Raw genomic sequence first — 24790 nt, 5'->3', positions numbered from 1 at the left:
TGAAAAGTTCCTGTTTTGTGGGTGGCTTGAAATTTTATATTGTTTTTACATGATAGTTGGCACATTTTTACTTAGGTTTTAAGTTTTACATGGTAGTTATCACATTTTTACATGTTAGCATGTTTGATCTGATCATGTAAAAATTGTATCGCTGTTTTACCACGGTTTTCTGTGATAAGTTATCTCCTTTTTACAGGGTTTACTTACAGACCACCAAAAAGATTTACTTTCTGTTTGGGTGTAGTTGTCACCACTTGTCAACACTCCAGTAAAAAGCCATATTATTGATGTGCCTGGAAAACAACGATATTTGCAATATTTTATTCAAATATACCCTTTTTTTTCTTTTTGAGGGATGTTATTGTTTGCATGACTTTTGCGGGCGTTTTTGTGTGCGATAGTACGTCACAGCTGCTTCCAGATGGGGAGGGCTGTGGGGGCTTTCGATCCTTGGTCACAATAAGTGATGGACACTGGATCAATATCGACATTGGCTGGGCAGCTCTTCCGTTCCTATCAATGCTTCCTTGTAATTGAACAGGCCCGCTTTGAAAGGACAAGCTCATTTCCATCATGTTTTTTGTTGTTTTTTTTCCCAGCAGTGGTGGGAGAACAGTTGGCGTGCAGTTGGCTATGATCAATTTGCCATTGCTCACCTTGATAAAGGGATAAAAAATACAGCAAATGGCTCTTTTTTTGGGGATAGTTGCTATTACCAGTTATGTTAAAGCATTTTGGTATAGAGTATTGACTGATTTAGCTATTTCTGACAGGCCCTATCATTTCATATGCAATTCATGTTTTCTTGCTAAAATAACATTTCCAGCAGTGCATTAATTTGAATTATAACAGTTAATTTATGCTTAAAATGCTGTATATTTTACTGAAAATATATATTTTTAAATGTATATTTTGCTTCCATTTTTTAAATTTAAGAATGTAAATAAATGAAATAAAGACATTCTTTCATTGCTTTTTAAGCCTAAAAAAATACACTTACATTCTGCCATAAAAATGCGGAAAAATAATCTGTCAGAACTTTGAAGATAGAAAAAAAAACTGTTCCAAAGTCAAATCTAAACTCACATTTAGTTTTGATAAACTCCCACTGTGCACCTACCTACACTTAAGGCCCTAAACCGGCCTAAGCACTTCAAGCCAATGTAAGGACATCAGCAACCGCTAGATGCCGTCAAACCTCGGCAATGGGCAGCTGTGTTGAGTCCGGAGGAGGTTGGGCCATGGGCGGGCCGGCCACTCACTGTCTCTCTCCCGACCTCCCCACGCCATTCCGGGCAGTCAGTCAGCGTTTAGCCGGTCGCGGCGTGGTCCACTCAGGGCAAGTCCCTAGGATACAATAGCTAGTATGCGAGGACAATTCACGTAAATGGCGCTTCTCAAAAGGAAATCTCATCAGCGTCTGCTGTTCTTTGCGGCTCTTCTTCCAATATCAGGTACGTTTGGGGGGCATCTTCTACTTTTGATTTAAATTAAAAGCTGTTTTGAAGTCAGTCACCACCGGGACAGTAACGACAAGTGTTGGTGGGTCAAGAGGATGCGCAGTTTGGCATGAAATTTGGTTTAGTTTTAACAGGTGTTGCGTTGTTAATATTGCAAGATCAGTTGTTTAACCCACAACAGGGCACCCATTTAACTCATTGGTTGCCATTGATGGTGCTAGACTGGGGGGCGGGTGGCGATGGTTAAATCAAATTGGACGTCTGGCAACGTCAATGGCAGTTTAAACGAATTTGGACATCCATTCAGGTTGATGGAGGACAATGATCTAGCATTGTAAAAAAAAAGTACTTATGAATGTTTTTTTCCCTGTGACATAGCCAATGTATTTCATGATTTCTTCATTTTAATACGGGTAACTTATAATTACACTTTTTCATAAGAAAATATACAAATCATTATTGACAATGCAAAACAGTAATAAAACAAAACCCAATCTGTTTTTCTTTTAACCTTAAAGATACGTTTTGGGGAAACCAAAGTATTTCTTTTGCATTTCATATTTAATGCAAAGTCAAAAAGTTCTTACCGATTGTATCAGCAGTTCACATGACTAAAATTATATTTTGAAAACCAATCTTTGCAAGCAATCTAATATATTGCAAACACTAACGCTAGACCCCGTCTTCAATACTTGCTGACATTGGGAACAGTTCCATTAAGCGTTTTATATTATTGGTTATGTAAGTCTCATTCAGTGAATAGATATGTAGCAGTCTGTCAAAATGACGATTCCCACACCGTAAAGACCAATAAAATGTGATGATGTTTCACACTTGTTTGTTTTTCAGGTGTTTTTTGCTTCAGTGAGTTGTTTTTCATCAAAGAGCCTCACGATGTGACGGCCATGCGCAAAGAAGCCGTCATTCTGGACTGTCAGGCGCACGGCGAGACGCCCATCGACGTCCGATGGCTGAGAAACGGAGCCAAAGTGTCGGTCAACGAGCGGGTCTACCTGCTCTCCAACGGCTCGCTTTACATTTCCGAAGCGGAGAGCAGACGAGGAGACAAATCGGACGAAGGCATCTATCAGTGCCTTGCCCAAAACAACTACGGGGCCATTCTGAGCCAGAGGGCCCGGCTGACAATCGCCAGTGAGTACCACCTCCACCTGTGTGTGGCTCCAGTTTCTTATCTAGGTCTACAATGTCTTTTGTGTCTGTCTTGCTACTGCAACCAAGAAATTTCTCAAATACGGGATGAAATAAAGTTCTAATCTAATATAATCTTCCATACCTGTCAACCTCGGCCAATTGCTCCCCTTATTATTGATTGCAATTCCCCTTATTAAGCGATTAAAAAAAAAACGTACAAATGGTACATTGCTTGCTGGCACGCTATATTTATATAGTGAAAGGGGAATGCGTGTGCGCATATCATGCTTAAAGCATGACAATATTAGCGGTTGACAATGACGTTTTCGTCTGCTACCAGTGACCGAGACAAACCGGATTGGAGCCAAAATAGGTAAAACAAGATTGGTTTTACAAAAAAACACTTAAAAAATCCTGTTTAAAAAAGTTGTTATACATTGTACACAATTTGAAATGATAAAAAAAAGTTGACAGGTATTTCCTTCCCTTTTTTGTTGTTGTTTGCTTTCATTATTTTGCCCAAATTTGATAAAATTACGCTGGCCGCATTGTTGCATTTAAGGTGGCTATGGTGAAGGAAGTTAGGAAGATAGTGTTTGGAAGGGGGGGATGTGCCCATTGGTGTGTTAATGAAGGAGCAGCGCTGTCCAGGATACCACCTCCTAAAGCTAAGGAGCAGATGACCCCTATTCACTGGCCTGGGCTTTCATGTTATTGCACCCTGATCATTGGAGGAATTGTTCTTTTGGAATGCATTCTCCCATAGTGCAGTGCTCGCGTTGAACTGGGGGTGGAGGGACCATCTGCGGGCGGGGCGACGGGATCGGCCAGCCTCTCTCGTTCAGAACTGGTCAGACGTCTAGAGCAGTCGATGGCAGCCATTGAGTTAATTCAATGCTCTCTTACAGGGTTAACGTAATGGAAGAGTTTGTTTGTGGGTATTTTTTTTTAATATTTTGTGTTGGACTCCTTCAGTGCCAAAGATGGTGATAGATATCCATTCATGTGATTTTTTTGTTCTTCATCCTTCCGCTTTGAATTTAAATGAGATTTTCTCTAGGAGATGTCCAATCCATTTGAAATAGTAGGGTTGGCATTCATGAAAATGATAAACATTACGTAAACGTCCGTATTCTTTCTTTTTCTTGTTAAAAATGGCAAATGAGTTCATTGTCGATGTAAGAGCAGCCTATAAGCTTCACTAGTTTGTTTTAAAATGACACTTGGGTCTGCTTAAGGGTCTATCTGGAAGCTCATAAAATTTGCACAAACCTGAGAAATGCTCGGTTGAAGGACATGGTGGTAAAAGGGGAGAGGGGGGTTACTAGTGACACACACACACACACACACACACACACACACACACACACACACACACACACACACACACACACACACACACACACACACACACACACACACACACACACACACACACACTCACACACACACACACACACACACACACACACACACATACACATGAATGTGAATTGCTGCGACCCTGTAGCAGCGGCTTAAATGAGCAAACTTTATTGCAGGTCACTTGTGTCTGCAGGCTAGGCGCTGCGTTTCCTCCGCCTGCGTTGGTGCGTAGCCGCCAAGCCAAAAGCTTTTATTTTTATTTTTTCACCTGGCCTGCCAGAAATGGCGTTGCTGTTCAAATCCTCGGGCTGATTAGATCAGTTATAAAATCAAGGATTAGACTGTGATTCCAGGTTTACATGGCGTTTATGCTGCCGGGATGCTAGCTTGACAAGGTGACAGTCACTAGAGCGAAAAGGTGGGAAGGGATTTGGCCCCGATGAAGTGGAATGTGACACACGAGCTATGTCATGTGACTTTTGTCAATAAACTTCAGGTTAATCTTCTGGGATTGGAGCCAATTGCTTGCTTCCCTGGTTTGGTCTCTTGCAGCTCTTTAGATTAGGTTTACTTACTAAGAGACTATAGTAATTCCTCGAATATCGCAGTTAACGTAGACCAGATAACCGAGGGAAGACTGCACACACATCTCAAGCCACTTCCATGGAAAGAAATACGTTTTTTTTTTTACTGGAAAAAAAAATAATATAAAGGAGGAAAAATATATATTTTTGTATTTGCATTAAAACAAAACAATGAAGGAACATATTATACAATGATCTTTTCTGGATTTTGCTTTCTGATTCAATTGATACAAAAGATGTATATAAAAAAAGTAAAATTTTATTTTTGTCATGCAACATGAAGTCCGTTGGCCTCACAAAATGACGAGGCGTGGAAGGTCTGGCCCCCCGGGCTGCCACTTTGACACCTTTGGTCTAGTGTATCCATGTCGCTTGAAAAGTATACACATCAATGGTCGTCAATATTGGGATTCTAAATGATGAGTTTATACTCCTCAGTGACAGTGAATGAGTCTGGAAATTGTCTATAGCGGCCAATGTCCTGTCCTTGTCGATGGCTGTTTGTCTCTTTCTGCATCTTTTAGCGGTTGAGATGCTTTTTTCCTCCCAGAAGTCAGCTGGCTACAACTCACCCGCGACAATAATGGTGCGAATAGATCTCCGAAAGGGAAGGATTGTTAACCAAACTTTATTTTTTGAATGGAGTCCATCGGTTAAGATGGGAATTTTGGACATCTGTAGCCCAGAACAAAGCAAAAGCTTGTTGAAAGTTGACCGTGAAGATTTTTAGTCAGTCCGGTGGAAAATCAATACCGTGACACGTGCCTGAGGCGAGCGTTTCCTCTGTTTTTATTGCTGAAACAGCTATTATGTAATGCCATGTGGCCCATTACACTCATGTCTCAGGCTGTTGTCATGTGAATAATACATTTTTGTCAGTAAAAATGGCATCTTGGGAAGGCTTTCGCAGTAATGAGTTTAAAAAGTGATTTACACAAAAAAGGGAATTTCAGATAAACAACGGAACGGATGGCAAAAATGTCACAGTTGACTGCTAATAGTCATGCTTTAAGCATGATATGCGCACATGCCTTCCCCTTTCTACATATAGCGCGTCAGCAAGCAATGTACCCAGACAGTCAAGCTGTCAGCGTCATACATCGACATTTACAGAATCTTAAAATTAGTACATACTGATTGAGCACCCCGTCCAATTTAGTGAAAATTTTAGACTTTTAACTGCCCCCTATGTGAGTATATATGTGCCACGTTGCATTTGTACAGTTTATTATCACTTAAAAAGGGGAATTGCAATCGGGGTGAAATTGGCTGAGATTGAAAGTTATTTAGCTGTGTGTGAGCATGAAACATGTCTTGCAAAGTCTCTCGTATCGTGAGATACCCAGAATTCCCACCGGTACTGGGTTTTGTCGTGTCTCTTTAATGGTTTAGAACTCGCACACTGTTATCTCCAGTTACTAACCACTTACTTATTACGAGGAACTCTAATGGGAATCTATGCACCAGGCAAGCTGTGGTGTTGATAAAAAGTCCATAAGAAAGGCAAAGGAAAGAGCGGACTATTCTCTGCTGGAGACCAAAGGTTTCCATGGTTTTCCTCAAAGGGGGGCTGAAAGGTCAAAGGTCTCCCTAAATTATCCAAAAGACCGGACGACAGCGAAACAGACCCCGGGTGCTTTAATCTACCTCCCAATAATACTTTAGAGTTTCTCTGGTGGCAAATTGGTCTAAACTGTGACGCAGCAATGATTTTGTCGCTTGAAAGTTTACGTGCAGGTGTAAATAAAATGGCACCCCCCCCTCGCCCCAAGATATCGCAACGCAAACTAAAGGTGTCGTTAAACAATCCGTCGCCATTTACACATTGACCTTTATTACAGAGATTAAAGACAATGCAGTCTGTGTGTGGTGAGTAGAAGGCTAGCGTTGAATGATTGAGAAACTTTGGAGACGAGATAAGAGGCTGCAGGAGGGGGAGGAGACGCTGCTTTTAGGGGTCACGCCACTCACGGGAATTCTTTGTGCTGTCAGGCCAGTGGTCACTTGACTGTCCTGCAGGCCGTGCATCTGCCAGCCTGCCACTGATTGATTTGTTGGCCTTTTTAGGAGGGCAGTTTTGCATTCTTTTCTGGTTTGTCGGATTTTTTTTTTTCTCTACGTATCGTCGAGGGCTCTTTTCTTTCATTATTTAGCCAGCCGACTCAAAAGAACTGCAATGACAGTTGTCCACCACTAAAAGAACGTTTTTCAAACTTTTTGGGGAAAGTTAGGGGTTGATTTCTTTTTTTGGGAGATGGATGAATGAGGTGGCCCCTTAAGGACGACTTGGGTTTGGATAGGAGAGGATTTTTGGTGTATAATTTGCAAACATGATGATTGCCCGTAGGAATGTCCCGATGCCAGTGAAGTCAAAGAAAAGACAATATAGTGTTTCAGTTCATATAACTGGAAAATGAATTAAAAACAAAGGTTTTAGCAGAATTTGGTATTTCAAGGAAACTGCTTGTCTAGTATTTCATGACTTGTTCCTTTCTTGTTTTTCTTTTCTTCTTCTTCTTTGGTAACTTAGAATTTTAAGTGCAGCGCTGAGCTTTTACTGATCACAGTAACCAGAGCAGAGAAGCTGAACTAATTCCTGGTATTTGTAAGAGAACCTTTGTTTGGGCTTGACCTGTCCACTGACCTCCCGTTTGTTGAGTTATGGGCATCTGTTGCGAGAAAAAGTACTAAAAAGTAACACTGACCTTTGAAGCGTATGTTTAAGCATGACAGTTTTTCTATTTGGGTCAGTTTTAGCTACATTTGTTGCTCTAAAACGTTATTGATTCCCATATTTGGGAATGAACGATAAAAAATCAAGGGGGTGTCATCAACTGGCTTTTGTTGAAAACGATAAATGTACCATGAAATGAGGGGATACATTAGGCCTTGGTGATAAGATCATGACGATAATTATTGTCAAATTATTTTTGTCAACAATAATCATAAAAGCTTTCGATAAAAGTCAAAAAATATAAACTGCAATTACACCACCCGGACACCCCAAAAAATGGGGGCGCTGATGTGACGTGAACGCTAGTTCCAGACAAATGTTCAGTAGTTAAAATAGTTTTAGTTCATCCAACTTTTATTTATTTCTTTTTAAATGGGTGAGGTACATTTTTGTGAGGCTGAAAATAGTCTGCAAAACAAAAACGGTTTAAAATCCAATTTTATATTCTCTTGATTCTAAAGTAACGAAACGTTGTTACTTTCGTAATTAAATAACAAGTCGTTCATTTACATATTCGCAGAAGTTTAAAGTTTTAAATTTGAAAGACAAAAGATGTGATAATCTTCAATCGACTGATAATTTTTGTTTAAATCGTGATAACAATTTCAGTCCTATCCCCCAGGCCTAGGCTAAATTGTTTACAAAGCAGAGGGGTTTCCGGACCACGCATAGCTTTGCCTGAACTGGGTGATAGGCAGGATTTGTGGAGGTCAGAGGTCAGTTTGCTGGTTTGGGCAGATGGTCAGCTCCTTTTCGCTTTTGGGGAATAGGCTCGATTGTTGACGTTTTAAATTGTTAAAAAAAAAAAAAGATCCGTGATGATACAGCAAGAATAAGCATTAGACATCGACCTTTCTCAGCCATGAGTGTGGTCTTGCAATTATCCATATTCCACCAAGAATTAGTTGACCATCAATAATCACCCTAATGTTTGTCAATTTACCATTATTTCTTTCTGAGTGGAGATCAGCGAGAACTGGGGATCAGCACTGCTGATCTCGCATGCCCACCAGCTATATCCTTTCAAGCATTAATGTGAGGGTGGGCTGTAAATTGGGGGTTTGTGTGGCTGAGGCCTCTCTCCCGGATTGTCTTTGGTCATCTAGCGGCCACTTGGGTTCTTGCAGCCGAGGACTAATTTGATTAAACATGACACGGGTTGTGGCTGGAAAGAAAAAAAGAATAGTTTCTATTATTTTTTCTATTATGTTAAAAAATGTAAAAACACTGTCTACACTGCATACATTTTTTTTATATAAATAGAATAGAAAAGAACAGAATAGCTCTTTATTTATCACCCATGGAGGGAATTCGCTCACCATTGCAGCATAGAAAAAAATATAGATAATACAGTAATATAAATAACAATATATACAGCATACAGAAAATATAGAATGAATATAGTAATATTCACCATAATTGTGTGAAGGAATGCTGATGGAATTGTTGGCAGAGTTGTTTTCTCGACTTTGTTTTTTCGCTGCCATTCTTTTCTATTTTACCCTTTCACTTCAGTCCACTTTTACAACCCGCACCGTTTGATCAATTGACCCTCACTTGAAAAGTAACGATTCGCTTTTGCAGGTATTTCATCGTTTACAAGTCACCCGACGCACATCGTGGTAACCGAAGGCTCGGTGGGCAGATTCTCCTGCAAAATCAATGCACACCCTCCTCCCATCATCACTTGGGAGTTCAATCGGGTTACGTTACCCCTCGCTACTGAAAGGTAAGCATCTCTCATCTTTTCACCCCAGCTCGGAGCTATTTATTTTCCTGGACAGCAGGAGAAAGGCTTTCTCTCTGTGTCATGCTAGGTTGAGGTCACATTGGCTGTATTTGTGTCATTCAGAATCACTGTGCTGCCCAGTGGCGTTCTACAAATCCATGGCGTGCAAAAGGCAGATGCTGGCAATTACCGTTGCGTGGCCACCAACATTGCAAATCGACGCCGTAGCACGGAGGCCACGCTCACTGTCATCTCTGGTGGGTCCCAAATTACTTCTTAAATCTGATCTGATTAGTGGTTTGGAATTGATAATTAATGGTGGGCAAATTAGATCCTCCAAGTGGAAATTGAAGTAATGGCGACCTTTGCAGCTCCGGTCCCCCGGCTTCTCCAGAGGCCACGCATCATAGCCGGACCGCAGAACATCTCCGTGTCGGTGCATCAGAGCGCCACTCTGGAGTGCATGGCCACGGGAAACCCCCGGCCCATTGTTTCATGGAGCCGAGCCGACGGCAAATCTATCGATGTCTATCACACCAAAGTGCTGGGCAATGGCAACCTGGTTATCACCGACGTCAAGCCCCAGCACACGGGCGTCTACGTGTGCAGAGCCACTACACCCGGGACGCGAAACTTCACTGTCGCAGCAGCCAACGTTACTGTACTCGGTAAAGAAATGCCTTATTATTTAGGCTTCCCAGTCATTTACATTCATTGCGTTTCGCCATTTTTTGGGGGGTAGTTGTCAGTTTCGGTGTAAATTGAAGTTGTAATTTTCTTTAAATTTTGATGGATGTGCAGTTTACCTCTAATGTTGACTTTTAACTGATAACTACTTGTTTATAAAATGTGTTTTCTGTCCAACTTCACCTCTTAAAGTAGAACAAGTCAACTCAAATGGCTACCTGAGGAAATAAGAAAATCAATTATATCTGTTTCCAAACAAGGTAATTCCAGGTGTGTTATTAATTTCCCTTTGTTGTTTTTTCCACCACAGCGCCGCCCTCCCTGGTGGAGTGGCCGGAGAGCCTGACGCGTCCTCGCGCTGGCACGGCTCGCTTTGTGTGCCAGGCTGAGGGCTATCCAATCCCTCAGATCACCTGGCTCAAAAACGGCGAGAGCATTGACTCCAATGGTCGGATCAAGATGTACAGCAGGTATGCTCGTTCATTCAAATGCAATTTTCTGCTCAAAATGGAGGAGCGACGTGACGATATGCTTTTTTGCGTGTGCGTCCCCCAGCAAACTGGTAATTAACCAGATCATTCCCGAGGACGATGCCATTTACCAGTGCCAGGCTGAAAACGAGCAGGGCTCCGTGTTGGCCATGGCGAGGCTCATCGTGGTCATGTCGGAGGACCGCCCTAGCGCGCCCAGGAATATCCGAGCGGACACCGTGTCGAGCTCCGCCATCCTGCTGGCTTGGGATAGGCCGCTCTACAACTCTGACAAAGTTATTGCTTATTCTGTGCACTACATGAAGGCCGAAGGTGAGTGACAAGATGGACAGGAACACAAATCGGATTTATATGCGGTACAAATTCAAGCCGACATGACCCAAAATGTGATGTCACTTTTTTTTTTGGTATGATTTTGTTTGGATTCACCCCCAAAAAAGTCACTTTCCCCAAAAAGTTTTCATACATACGTTTGCCTGTTGAAAAATACCTCTGCTGACCTTGCACAATTTTTATTATGCTTGAAAAGCATTAGGCCAGACAAAGAAAATGAAAATAAAAAAAAAGAAAAAACAAAGAAAAAACTTTATCTTGACAAACAGGATTAGATCCTCTTTAGAGCAGAGTGCTTTGGAGTTTCAAGAACCTGGGGCCCTTCCTTTAGCTGATAGCATTCAGGAAGCAGAGAAAACTATTCAACAACTCACAAGAATTCCAGTGTCTAAGCAGAAATGACTTTCTGGGAACAGCAAAAGTCACAGTGGAACAATGTTGCACCCTGAAGGGGGAAAAAAATAACTTGTTCATTCAAAGGCTGCACTTGACGACAATGCCTCGGACTTCAATTAGCGAGCTGAAGTGTACAGAATCCAACTGACGAGAGGAACACCTGCCGGATCTCGTTGGAGACCAAGTCAAGAAAAGCAGACGTAGCTATTGTTCAATGGCAGGCATCAGTTGGGCTTATTGTGATTTGGATGCAGTGGCAACTCCACAGGCTGTGGGAATAGTTGGCAGTGCAGCACACAGTCAGCCTTTGCACCTGAGGCAGCAAGTACCAACACAAAATAGAGCCCGGATAAAAGGCATACTAATTAGCCTGTGTGATTGAGTGTCCAAAAGTACGTGTCCTGGGAAGCCAGTTGGAGGGTGTGAATGTAAAAGTCTTTTTTTTTTTTTTTTTTTTTTTTTTTTTTTTTTTACTCTCCTCGGGAATGCTTTCAAGAGGTATTCAGCCAAAGCACAAAAACATTGCAAATTACTTTGCCTGCCAGATTTGAAATCAAGAGAGTTGCTAATGCATTATCATTCAAACAATGCAAATTAGCAGTTGAGCTTGAATGGGAAAAATGTGAATATACTAAAACTTGGTCAAAATAACAAGCAATGATTGGAAAGTTGCAACTCAGTTACATTTTTTTATGAATTGAACACATACGCTTACTGAAAGTGAAACTTTTACACTATAAAAAACACTTTATATTAATCATCCTTAAGTGAATTTACTAATAAAAACTGGAGCTTTTCAGATCATTTTACCTTTTTACAAAACAACAAAACAGCCTGTCGGTGCTCAGAAAAAAAATAAATGGCCAAGCCATATAATGAAAAAAAATGCAACTTATAGTCCAGAAAATACACTAACTGGTTTTCCATCCACGTCCTTATATGTGCAGGATTAAACAACGAGGAGTACCAGGTTGTTATTGGAAACGACACCACGAGCTATATTATCGATGACCTGGAACCGGCTCGCAACTACACGTTTTATGTGGTGGCCTATATGCCCATGGGAGCCAGTCGCATGTCTGACCACACCTTTCAGCATACACTGGAGGATGGTGAGGAACCTTACAATAGCATGATGCTACATCTTAATTCAAATTCTCATTTACGCTAAACATACCTTTTTCGTTCCTAGTACCCCTCCGTGCCCCCGAGCTCAGCCTCACCAGCCGCAGCCCCACCGACATCCAAGTGTCGTGGCAACCCCTCCCAGACAAACTGAGCCGTGGCCGAGTCTCCGCATACCGTTTGTCATACCGAGCCGGCGCCGAGAGCGCACTTTTTGACTTGGAGCTTCCGGCGGAAAAGACGCAACACCTCCTAGAAAACCTGCAGCCCGACACCGTCTACCTCTTGCGGATCGTCGCCTCCACCAGCGTCGGCTGGGGCGAGCAGTCGGCCTGGACCTCTCACCGGACCCCCAAGGCATCCAGTGCCCAAGGTAAACATGGCGTCAATATGTACATCTGCGCATGCATGTGTGGAAATAGTAGTGAAAAATCCAAATTATTCATGCCTCTCTTCCCTAGTTCCTCTTTCTCCTGAGCTGCATTTGGAGCCCTTGAACTGCACCACAATTGCAGTGCGCTGGCGACTGGCGCAGAGAAATTCAGCCGGCGTGCAAGGCTACAAACTCTTCTACCACGAGGAGAGTCAGTCTGAGAGTGCCCCGCTTCGACTGGGTGCCTCGGATCACTCGCACACCATTGGAGGTCTTGGTGAGTTGTCCTGAGAGCTCTATTATTTTAACTGGGTACAATAAATATCGCGATCATTCATCAGTGAATCACATTTTTGACAACAGTAATTTTTATGATTTCCATTTACCATTTTAAAAAGGATGTTTTAGTAGAGATGGATGTCCAATCCATTTTAACCTTCCGTCTATTGCCGTCAATCGGTTTTTGTTGCTCTGTTTTCTGATTGACAGTATTTTAAATTGAAATATGTGATAGTGGTCAATGTAAAAAAATATATATTGTATTGCGTTTAAGTCATTAGATCAGGAAGGTCTTTCATATTTTTCCTCAAGTTTTAGTATTGTAATATGCAAAGTTAATGTGTGGTCAATGAAAAACATCAATTTTAAAAAGCTGATTTTCTAGTTCCTCTTCTAATACTATCGACTCACTTTTTATGATATTTTAATTCTAGATCATCCAATGGCAACCACTTTTTTCGAAATGATGGTGGTATTATCTTACAGTAGTCATTATTATATATACATATATGTGGCACATTGGTCATTTTTCTGATACACTGTGCCCAGAAGAAGCTTTATTGTCACAATTTTGATCATTAGATATCATTAGATTCTCTCTCTGTATTTTTACATTGTAGCTAGTAGCAAGTTTGCTTTTCTCCTGTTTTATGACTGTCCAATTGGCAGGGGGTTTGGCCTGGTCCATCCCGCATAGAATAGTAAAGCGCCACGTCCCACTTTCACGACCTCTGTGACTGTGTGTTGGTGCACAATGTGTGTGTGGGGGGGAGCAGATCACAGCTCTTCTGGCCCTGGAGGTCACTCACATTCATTGAGAAAGGAAAGTCTCACGCAAATCTCACTCAATGCAGTGGACAACTGACCATCTGTGGCCGGAGGGGGGTCAACCAGGTGGCCAACAGCTGACTTGTAAATCAAAGCGTGTGATGCTTCCTCAGCATCCAAAAGAGAGACCAAGCGGGTGCTCCAATTTACTTTCAAAACAGAGTTCAAAACAAATCCTGCTATGCCTGAGTTATCTTTGACTGATTCATTTCATCCAAGGAGATAACTCAAATGAAAACAAATGTCAAAACATCATTTTCACATTTTAACCGCATGACAATCTCCTTTTTTTCACCTAACTAACTCATTTGCAATCTCAACCCACCCAGTTTAAATAATTTATTGTCTATTGCTGTCAATGGCAGTGAAATAGTTCATGCGAGGTTCCTATATAGAATGTCTCATAAACAAAAATGTCCTTTTGCGGGACTTGATCGGCCCCCTGGCCGCATATTTGACACCAGTGTTAAGAAATTGGGATGGAATTCAGCGCCAAATTGTTTTTCAAAATAAGTCTTACATTTGCTTGGAAGAAACCTACGGGAACCCCGTTAATGTCTTTCAAAACTTGCAATAATGAATTCACACGATGGAAAGAGCTGCTGATAACCATTCAAGCACTTTGTGAACGCAAGTTTAAGCTAACTAAAGATTCTTCTTTGCCAGAGGAGTGTCTTTGTGGCGTTTCGGAGAGTAGGGGATGGCTTACAGTGGAGGCAGATTTACTTTGCGCTTTATGGCCCCCGTAGCAGCGTTGCTGACATCAAAGCCCCTCATTGTGTTTGGCTTTCGGAGTCACAAAGCCGTTTTATTGGCCCGAGCTTGAAAGCAATGCGGCCCCTCGCTGGCCCAGTTGTAAGGCCACACAATCGCCGTGTTTACATGCACTAAATAAAACCCCACTATTGGCTTAAATCTGTTGAAAGAAGTCTTTTTAACTGCGCCGTGTTTTACTTTTTGTTCAATTAACACACTCGGATGAACGTACGAAAAAACACGTCGATGACGCGAGTCATTATGGATTGATAAAAATGAAAAGTAGTGTTTCCTCACATTTCGTGGAAATGGTTCAAGAATTGTATTTAAGCTTTACTGCAGAATTCGGCTCGTTTTTTTGATGTTTTATATATCATGGTCCGTTTCTTGAATTCTGCCCGGTGAGGCAACGACCCAAAGTGTGCTAGTGAAAGTCCTGCTGGGCCACAGAAACTACGACTCAATGACGTCTTTCTTGAAAGTTTTACCAGCTTGTTTTCAGGGTGATTAGTGTTTAATTGGGCTAGCATTGCTCAGAGGCATGCACTCTTTATGTACTGGCATTAATTAGGCACTTTGACTTTAACTCGTTGACTACCATTGCCGTTTAATGATAGACGAACTGTGATTAGTCTGAAAAGAAATTCTTGTTACATTGACCACACACCTTCACTAACTTTGGCAAATTTTGGAGAAATTGACGGTTCATTTGGGGTCCCTTCCCTGCTAACTCATTGACGCTTTTTTTTGGTAAAATGAATTGGGCATTTGTAATCGTCAAATGCACTGAAAGATGAAAATGGTGGACAATGATTTCATTTTGGGACACTTATTCAATTTAGGGCTCGTAGGTCCACTTTCTGTTGATTTTGTATTACTTACTGGAAATTTTGGTGAATTTAGGGGTCACCCACTGTACATTTTGGATCATTTCATGTTGCTTTGGTTGAATTTTCAGGTCATTTCCTATTGGTTTTGGGGGTAATAAGAGGATTTTTTGGGGGGTCAAAAATAATGGTGGCCATTGGAGGATGTTCTTGCCAAAACAAGTTAAAAATCAAACATTTTTGTAGGTGTTGTAGGTGCAATTGGAAATGGATGATGAAAGATTTGGCAGAATTCTAAGTTTTTGCCCAAAAATTGCTGTTAGTGACAGTGATAGATGTGTAATTCGTTTGAAACGAGAGAGTTTGTTTATTCGCTGTGGCTGCTGTAGCCTTTCGAAGATTTCTGGAGATGCGTGAGAATGTTTAGTGTGTGTGTGAGAGAGGTTTTAGCTTCGTCTTTCCAAGTTCTTTGCATGAGTGTGAGAGTATTTAGTGGATGTACGAGAGTTTTTTCTCGCATTTGTGAGCTTTTCTAATGTTTGCGAGATGTTTAGTGTTCTTTAAATGCGAGCAAGGTTTTTTTTTGTCTCAGTTATCATATAAAATCCCATCAAAAGCTGTTCTTTCTGACTCAGAAATTGCCATTTATTTTAAAACCGTCATCTAAATTTCAACATTTTTGTTCATTCCCACCAAATTCAGCATTTTTTCAGACGGAAGTTTTTGGGGAACCTTGTCAAGTTGCTGCTTAGAACGCCATAATTTTTGCGCTCCTTTACATATTTACTCTGTAATTAAAGTCAATGTGTTTGCCTGATGGCCTTTCAATCATTTTCCTTCGAATATTCTTGTCCTGTCAATGGCTTTTCCAATACATTTAACGTCTTCCGCTATTCAGCTGTCTCGCTATCGTCAATAACATTGATTTTGTAATGCTCAGCTGTGACTAAAGTGGATGTTGCTGATTCACTCGTGTATATGTGTGTGTGTACATCTACCACTGCGAAAACACGCACTATCTGGTCAAGTAAAGTATGACAATTCAAAACGTTTCAAAGCGCACCGGGAGGGACAGGAATGCGTTTCGGTGGTCCGCGCGGGGGTAAAACCTTCGACCTTTTCCTCGTATGTGTGTGGACGGTGTCCTTTGCCTGCTTTGTGAAAAGAGTTTGTCACCAGGCACCACTTTTTTCCTCAATTTCAGATTCATTTCTTGTAGTAATGCATCATTCATGCTTATTTTCATTAATTCAAGGCCAATCTGCATGATGATGTGTTTCTAGAACTTAGTTTGGCATTAATTTGGGCTGGCGTTTGTTTTTGGGTTTTTTTTCTGTGTGAGCGAGGTCCTCTGTGTGTGTGTGTGTGTGTCCGGGAGGGGGCCCAGATGATAGATATGGGGCGTGGGCTCATGTGGGGAGTTGACATTTACGGCCCCTGTTCAGGTCAGGCTTGCTTACGGCCTGGGGGGCCTTTCACAGGGTAGAACAAAACCGAGGAAGCCAATGGGATCTGCATTTTGCCAGTGAAAAAAAAAAAAAAGAAAAATGGAAAGAAAGAAAGAAAAGAGTGTCCACTAATGGCCCAAATATGCCCTTTAATACAAACAGGTTGATTTATGGTTAGGCCGGGAGAGATTTACACCAGTGGGAAGGATAGGATGATTCTTCACTCCAGGAATGTCAATGGATGAAAGAATGCGGTATTCCAAGAATATGATTCAATTTGCCCGGGTTTCGGTTCATTGTTAATCAAGATGTTATTGCGTTGACTGCCCAATGAATAATTTAATATATAAACGATTGCATTAATTTAGACAAATTATTATGCTATACAGCTGATATTTATTGTAATGGTAGTAGTTTTCTATTCACTGCCATTGACAACGATCCACATCCAATTGGGAGGAAAGGAAAGATTAGGGTTTGACACACTAGAGTTTGACATTTTAAATCATGAGGAGGAAAGACATCCTATCATTTTGATTGGGATGGCTGGCATGGTCCATTTGACTTTATAACAAGACAAAACTTGAATTGAATGCCTTTTGCCCTAAATGCCACTAAATGAGTTAAAAGTGACCTAAGTTTAGCATTTGGATCCAGTAGTAGCATTGCCCTGTGTTTCCACTTACTTCCTGAGCTGACCCTTCCCCCCTTTCCAAATAGCCCTATATCCCCGTCTTTTGCAGGATTTAGCTTGCCCGGATTCCGTGTCAAAGGTCAGGGCCCAGATGTCACAACTCACACTCACCCCCGCCCCGAACCCCCACCATCTCTGTCCGAGACCCTCATGCCAGGCAGGCTCCTTTGTACTGGTGATGCTTCTCTTTCCAAGTGCTCGAGTTTGCTATCCAAATATCGGATCTCAAACTGTTTTGTTCAAAAATGTAGGCCAAATAACAGCAAACCTTCTTTTCCTATTCCAAACCTGGAACTTGAGTTTTATCCCAGGTTGACCTCTTGGCCTTGCGCTGGCTCCAGTGCAGGGGCGGGGCCAAAAAACAGCTACTCTTTCCCCAGCTAGTGATCCTCTTTGATGATTCTTCCAACGGACTAGTGGCACTCGGGGTCCCTCTAGTGATGGGAAAATGAGTAGCTGTCTAATTTATTCATTTATTTTCCATACCGCTTTTCCTCACAAGGGTCGCCAGGGTGCTGGAGGCTATCCGAGCCAACTAGGGGTAATAGTAGAAAGCAGAGGACAGGGAAGTTTTATAGACTTACAAAAAAACTTGATCAACAAAAAAAAATCCCCCAGAAAAAAAATGCGATGTAGTGAAACCGCGATAGTTGAAGCCGTGATATTCGAGGGATTACTGTAGTTTCGCTGCATTTAACTCAAAAAATGTAAATGACTCAAATCTCTGTATTTTACCATTTATTGGCAATTCCATCCCAAAGAACACATCAAAATAGAACAGAAAGATAGTAAACTGCAAAAATCTGAAAGTCTTCCTGCACAAAGAAAAGGACACATTTTAGGAAATATACTCAGGGAACACATGTTGCATTAAATCATTTCTGACTTGCCGATCAATACCCTGCCGGTTGAATTTACTCAAATAACTTCTGTCCGCGAGGTCACTGTGGCCTGCAACTGCTCCTGAACAACACCAATGTCTTTCCCGGGGGATTTTAATGATCCAGTTCCCACCCTTTGGGCTGTAGCTGTGAATAGAAAGTGGCCAGTGACCACTGGCCAGCAGAGCTTGACCCAGAGAAACGACCTTTTTTTGCACTCAAAAGATGGGTGTCAAGGTGATGGATTGTGTCGGTCATATAGCGAGCATCTGTCCAACTCTATGCTCAAACAGTCAGTGTATATAGGTATAATTTTGTTCTTGTTTGGTGATGACAAGCAGAACTCTTTGTGGCTGTTTATTGACATCTCCAAATAAATCCTCACATGGATGATACCACCTGGCATGGTGCCATCTTTCTTATCTTTAATGTAGATCCAAGAAAGAAGTACCATGTGAAACTTTTGGCTTACAACTTTATTGGAGATGGCTACCAGGCAGATCAGACTATCAGTACTCCGGGATGTGTCTGTAAGTATACAAATGAAAATCAAATTGATCTAAAATAGTGATATAAATATAAATACATGTATAAATATTTGGCACTAAATCAACATTACCTTAATTGTGTTTCTCAGCTGTCCGGGATCGCCTGGTGCCGCCCCCACCGCCTCCAAACAACATGGACGCCAAAAGCAACAGTTCGTCTTCCATCTTTCTTCACTGGGGCCGACCAGCCTTCACCTCCAGTCACTTGGTGAACTACACCGTCCGCTGCAACCCCGTTGGCCTGCAGAACGCCTCTCTGGTGCTCTACTTGCAGACGTAAGGGATTTTCTCCATGAGATGCCCTGGAATTATAATAGTTACCTTTTTTAAAACATTTTTATTTTTAATTTTTATATTTATCTTTGGTTCAGGAATGAACAAAGCCTTTTAGTGCGAGATCTACAGCCTAACACCAAATATGAATTTGCTATCCGCCTTCATATTGACCTGCTTTCCAGCCCTTGGAGCCCTGTGGTCTACCAAAGCACTTTCCCAGAGGGTGAGTGCCGGCAAATCATTCATTTATTCATTTAGGGTGCTGGAACCTATCCCAGGCAACTATGGGCCAGCCAATCACAGGGCACAAGGAGACGCTTAACAATCATTCACACCAAGGGGCAATTGACATGTTTTTGGGATGTGGGAGGAAACCGGAGTACTCATCATTAATTCTGACAGGGAGAATCTCATTTGCCATCGTGCCTAGCCATTTGTGACAATACTGACAAAATATGACAATATTCTTGACTGGTGATCATCCATCAATCCCTCCCAGCTCCCACACTGCCTCCTACCAACATCAAAGTGACACTGATCAAGGAAGACACAGCGTTGGTGTCATGGAAGCCCCCCGAGGAAGCCAAACTATCTGTTACGCACTACACCATCCTGTATGCCTCCAGAAACGAATGGCTCACCGGGGAATGGCAGACGGTGAAAAGAGAAGGTAAGGATGTGTATTTAAAGCAGGTATACATATCAAGCTAGTATTTACAAAACTGTAGTTCTAAAGAAACTATCTATTGGAAATCACTAGCTCATTTCATCTTCAATGACATAGTATGGTTTGTCAAGCGAGACCGTTCGAGTTCGCTGTTTTTTTTTTGTAGCGATGCAATGACTCTGTTTGACCTTATTTACTCATGGTATGTCATGGGAAGGTGACCATTTTCCAGCTAGTAATGAAGAGTGAATGGTCGCTAAACAATCCATACAAAGATGGACTTTAACTTTTGTCGACGTAAGGTCTTGATGTGATCCCTGTTGATAAAACCTTGATTAGAATGACTTCATTTTGTTAGTATAGGCTACAGAGTTCAACATTTTCAGACAAAACAGAGTTTTTTTGGCTGCTGTAAACAGGGAGCATCACCATGGCACTGCTGGAGAACCTTAAGCCCGGCCAATTCTATCTGGTAAAAGTGTCGGCGTCCAACAACATGGGAGACGGGCCCTTCTCGCACATGGTGGAGCTGACCGTACGAGCAGATCTCTCCTTGGGTCATGGCTCTCGGCTCTCACATGATTCTGCACGTTCCAACGGTCTGTGCGCTCTCCACTTTATTTCAAAAAAAAGATTTGTATGCTCAACTGGCAGGCCATTCATTCGACCTCATTCGGGTCTTTCCAGTCTTTTCCGATGGCTTCTACCACCTGGACCCAACATCGATGACTGGCATCATGGTGGGAGTCTCCATTGCGTTCATCTGTATCATCATCTGTGCTTTCGTCATCGTGTGCAGAGGCAAATACAGGTATGGCGTAATGCTCGCTTGATACGTTACGGTCAGTTTAATGTTACTTTACGTTTATTCTCAAAAGGAAACCGATAGCTGTGAAACTGCATGGCGAAGGAAGGAGTCCACTCGCCTCCACCGACAGACGCCAAGGTTCAGAAAACCCGCCTGAGGATGTCCAAGTGAGCGTGGCCACGATGAACACAGATCATTTCATCGATAGCAAGGTGCTTAACCTTTTTCCTAGGGTAGTCATTAGTTGTTAACCACTTCCGTCTCACCGTGTTTTTTTCTTTGAATGTCTTGTTGCCTTGGAGTACACTTAACTGAATTGCTACATTTTTTCATGGCTGGCGCACTGATACTTATTTTATCTGATTTCTCAGGGCGGAACGAATCTCATCATCAATTCCCTCGGTCCTGTTCAGACCTGTGCTGAGAAGAAAAATAAGTGGTTTTCCTTCAGTAGCCAGATTGAAAAGAGTGTTCAACATGTGCAGGTCAGTGAAAAACTATAATCTATCAATATGCTACATGAATAAATACTGTTTTCTTTCAAAGTTGATGGGTGCACTGGATAATTGACAGTAATGAAATCTATATTGTAGAAGACGAGACACTTGGCGGAATCTTACCATGCCGGATCCACCGTGCTGACCTACGAATCGGAGCACTCAGTCCCCGCCGAAGCTTCCGCCTGTCTGCAGTCTCTGCTGGGGCGTCCCGGAGACTCGGAAGGCTCCTCCGGCAGCGAGGGCAGCCACGCCACCTCCGACTCGGGTCGCTTTTCGCAAGACGAGACGGAGATGACCCGGCGGTCGTCCGATTCGAGCGGCCGCCAGTCGTCTCTAACGTCAGAGGACCAAAGCGGCGACCAGAGCGAGGAAGGAGCGTGTCGGCCGCACGGTCAGACGGATTTGAGGTTGGTGGAGTTAGTCGAGGAGCGCCGCTGTCATCAGGACGCCCGAAACGCTCGGCCTTTACTCTCAGTATGTGAGGTTGTGTGAGACTTATTTGTGTGGATGTGGAAAGCCAATTGAGCATTCAAATGTGCCCAAATGGTTTTTGAGTGAGTGTGAGAAATGGTACGCAACAAAATTTGCTAAATTCCACTGGATCCAAATTTGACTCAAAGCAGTTATTATTGAAATGAGTCACATTTGTATGTGTTTATGAGTATCTGTTATTTTTTAATCCACCATTTTAGCCTCATGCCTGCTCAGATTTGACCATTTTATACTGGTTGGCATTTTACAGGTTTTTAGTATGTTTTATTTGTTTTTATGGAAGCGTATTGCTGTCACAGGAGGGGGGGGCATATTTAAATTAATTGGACATTTAAAAAAAAAAAACCTTGCATTGAATGCCGTTAGTGTCTTGCAGATCAAAGTTGCTTGCTACCTAACAACATTGCTCTTGCATAATACTATTAAGAAGAAAAATCATGTTTTATCATAATAACCCTCTTGTTAAACTCCCCATGTCGAAATGTGACATTGATTTTTTTTTTTACTTTTTATGGTATGACAGCAGCAATACACTTCCAACCCCCCAAAAATCTCACCCACCATGAATGTTTAAAGAGAAAAAAAAGATTGTCAAAACTTATTTAATAGAGTTTATCACTGGAGTGAAAAGGAAGTCCTTCTCGCTGATTATCTACCTCGGTTCACTCACGAGTGTAACCTCCGCTGTATATTTAAATAACTACTGTCTTTTGCGACTTGACGTAGTCTGTGATACTTCCTGATCGTTTTATTCTTTTATCGTCATCCCATTTCGTTTTGATTGATTTCCTCTATTATTTACTGGAATGTAAGGGCGCCGCAGCTTCCATTTTTTTCCACACGTCGATCTTCCGGGGTTTTGCCGAGGTCACGAGCCAGTATTAATACGTGTTTTCTAATCCATTTTTAAGTGACGGCATGGAAGCCAGCCATGTTATATTGTTTTATGCGTGTGTGTGTGTCTGTTTTTATGTCAATGTGCAGCTGCCCTTGCGCTTCCTGTTTTTATACTACCTCCCGTTGATTTGTTTTTATTGGCTCTACTAAACTCAGGGATCAAAGTTTAGTACGTTTGAAAAGGCACGTAGTGTTACTGTTACATGCCGAACCGACAGGGTATCTTCTCAGTGCTAAGCTGTGTGAGTAAATTGCCTAATAGATTCTATATGAATGTATCTTTGTGCCAGTAGCTGAGACCTCCTACACAGTAACCTGGCCCTTTGTGATTGTGTTTTAATATTTTTTGTCAGCAAGTGTGTGTTTGTGGCAAGCCGTTTGAGCATTTATTAGCATTAGCTTTAGCGCGCTAGCAGGGACAGTTGGCCGGCAGTTTATCCTTTATTGTTTTTTTTTTTTTTAAATCTGTGTTCATATTTTATTCTTTTTGAAAAATTGAAATATATTTAACGTTTGCAGTCAGCTAGGAAGAAACTTGGTCCCGTAAAAAGAATGTATTTCTGTTTTTATCCATTTTGATTTCATTCATTTAGCTACGAGCTAAATATAATGCTCAAACGGCTTGCTAACCAAGCAGGTGGTTAAGCGCCTGGTTATTGGCCTTAAAATGGAAGCGTTGGCGAGAGGCCTGACGTGGCCTCGTGTTTCTCAGGTATAAGATTGACCAAGAGCGATTGGAGTCTTAACGCATGGTTTGTTTCCTAATCAGCGGTGAAAGTGAAGAATTGTTACCGAACGGCGTAGCGTTCCACTTCCTCCAAATGTCTATTTTTGTGAGAAGCTTTGTACCGCCGAGTACACATGATAGTCAAATCTAGCGCCGTTGATCTTTTTGTGTAGATGATAATTAGCACTTGTCTGCTAAGTAGTTTTATAATAGCAGGCCGATGCGCAGCGGTGACCCACGCTAAAACCCCAAAGACATGTTTGCCTTCCTGACGTTTGCTTTGATTTGAAACTTGTCACTTGACAGGAAAATGTGGAATAATCAAAAACTGGAGACCAAAGAGGAAGATCAGCCGAGGCGCTGGTCCTCAAAATGAAGCCTTTAAATGCACGTTAGTGGCCTTGAACTTGAAACGAGTTCTCCAGGGAAGTGCCAGCAGCATTCACCCCCCCACGCCTCACCCCATTGTGTGTGACAATTCATAATCAGTGCATGCAGCTCACAAAGACAACCCTGATCTCCGAGTTCCTCCTCAACTGATGCGAGCAGATGTTTGTAAATTGTAGGTGAAAAGTGTATCGTATCTTAGTCATCTGCTTTGCAACAGTGTAGCAGCAAAGTGCTTTCAGAAGTGCAGCCACTTGTCTGTTTCTGTAGTCCAAATGCAGTACAGTAATACCTTGAGATATGAGCTTTATGTGAATCAGGACCAAGCTCGTGTGTCAATTTACTCTTATCTCAAATCAATTTTTCCAAGATAAAGTAACTAAATACAAATTCATTTGTTCACATCCTCTGAAAAAACATAAAAATAGGATAATACAAGGGAATTGTGTTTTTAATTGTTACCGTACACAATTGTGACACTACACAACATAACATAAACTTTAACTTGAATGAACTTCGCTTTACACACTCAAAAATGGATGCAATCTTTGAGTCAGAACTAGCTGCTTCACCTTGCCTCACAAACGAATGTAACCCCAGTTTGTTATTTAAAGTTATCGAACCAGCCACGACTCGAGTTGAAGGTTTCAGCTGACGACTAAATTAAATAACTTATAATAAAAAGACTGTAGATAAGCTCACAGATGTTTTGCATTGCTGCTTTAATCAGAGGACTCGATCAGGGATGTTTTTTGTGGATGACACAATCAATTACATTTTGTTTTCAGGAGCAAACATTATAAACCAAAGATTTTTTTGAAATGGTCACCGTTGCTCATCGGCGAGAACAGATCAGTTCAAACGCGTTTTTTTGTGGGATTTGTTGTCCTTGTTCGGTCTTCTCATATTCTTTGGGTTTTGGCTTAAGGTTTTTGGGAGTCTGGCTAAAATGCAACTTTCTCACAAGCACAACCTTGCGTGTTGTCCTGCTTTTTTCTCGTGTTTTTTTTCTTATCATGTGAATTGGAATGGATTGAAATGGCAACAGATGTTTTCTCCATTTTGGCAGTAAGTTTGCGATGTTGATGATGATGTTGAGAGCCGTGGGTCATTTTTTTTAACATATAAACTCAGGGGACCCGGGGCTCCTTCTCCTCAGAAGAGAAAGTTATGATAATTGAATGTATCCCTTGAAATGATGATGCTTTTGTTAGGTCTTGTATGTTTGTTTGTTTTTTGTCACATGAAATTGCATTCGTTTTTGCCAAAAGTTGTTTTAGAAGATTTTAGAATGTGCTTACTGATGCAAAGTCTGATTCTTAATAAAAGTGCAAATATAAATATTG

General features: G+C 41.7%; 1 protein-coding gene across 1 annotated transcript; it reads left to right on the top strand.

Annotated features, from left to right (window-relative positions):
* Nucleotides 1–1255: 1255 nt before the first annotated feature.
* On the top strand, nt 1256–24767 carry prtga (protogenin homolog a (Gallus gallus)). Its single transcript, XM_077714024.1, has 19 exons — nt 1256–1454; nt 2310–2612; nt 8880–9024; nt 9148–9281; nt 9396–9692; nt 10022–10181; nt 10267–10514; nt 11879–12043; nt 12124–12429; nt 12518–12706; nt 18577–18672; nt 18780–18966; nt 19062–19189; nt 19466–19636; nt 20053–20232; nt 20321–20444; nt 20512–20653; nt 20813–20926; nt 21035–24767. The coding sequence occupies exons 1-19, from the start codon at nt 1388–1390 to the stop codon at nt 21431–21433; spliced, it is 3555 nt and encodes a 1184-aa protein (XP_077570150.1). The 5' UTR covers nt 1256–1387; the 3' UTR covers nt 21434–24767.
* The last annotated feature ends 23 nt before the right edge of the window (nt 24768–24790 follow it).

The sequence above is a fragment of the Stigmatopora nigra genome, chromosome 3 (assembly GCF_051989575.1).
Source record: "Stigmatopora nigra isolate UIUO_SnigA chromosome 3, RoL_Snig_1.1, whole genome shotgun sequence".
NCBI classification, from domain to species: Eukaryota; Metazoa; Chordata; class Actinopteri; order Syngnathiformes; family Syngnathidae; genus Stigmatopora; species Stigmatopora nigra.
This window is presented reverse-complemented; position numbering and strand designations above follow the sequence as displayed.

What these genes read in the sequence shown, in the direction of transcription:
- prtga (XM_077714024.1), top strand. Translation starts at nt 1,388, where the DNA reads ATGGCGCTTCTCAAAAGGAAATCTCATCAGCGTCTGCTGTTCTTTGCG. An exon ending in CACGCTCACTGTCATCTCTG is followed by an intron (nt 9,282 to 9,395) that starts GTGGGTCCCAAA and finishes CGACCTTTGCAG; the next exon opens with CTCCGGTCCCCCGGCTTCTC. An exon ending in CAGTACTCCGGGATGTGTCT is followed by an intron (nt 18,673 to 18,779) that starts GTAAGTATACAA and finishes TGTGTTTCTCAG; the next exon opens with CTGTCCGGGATCGCCTGGTG.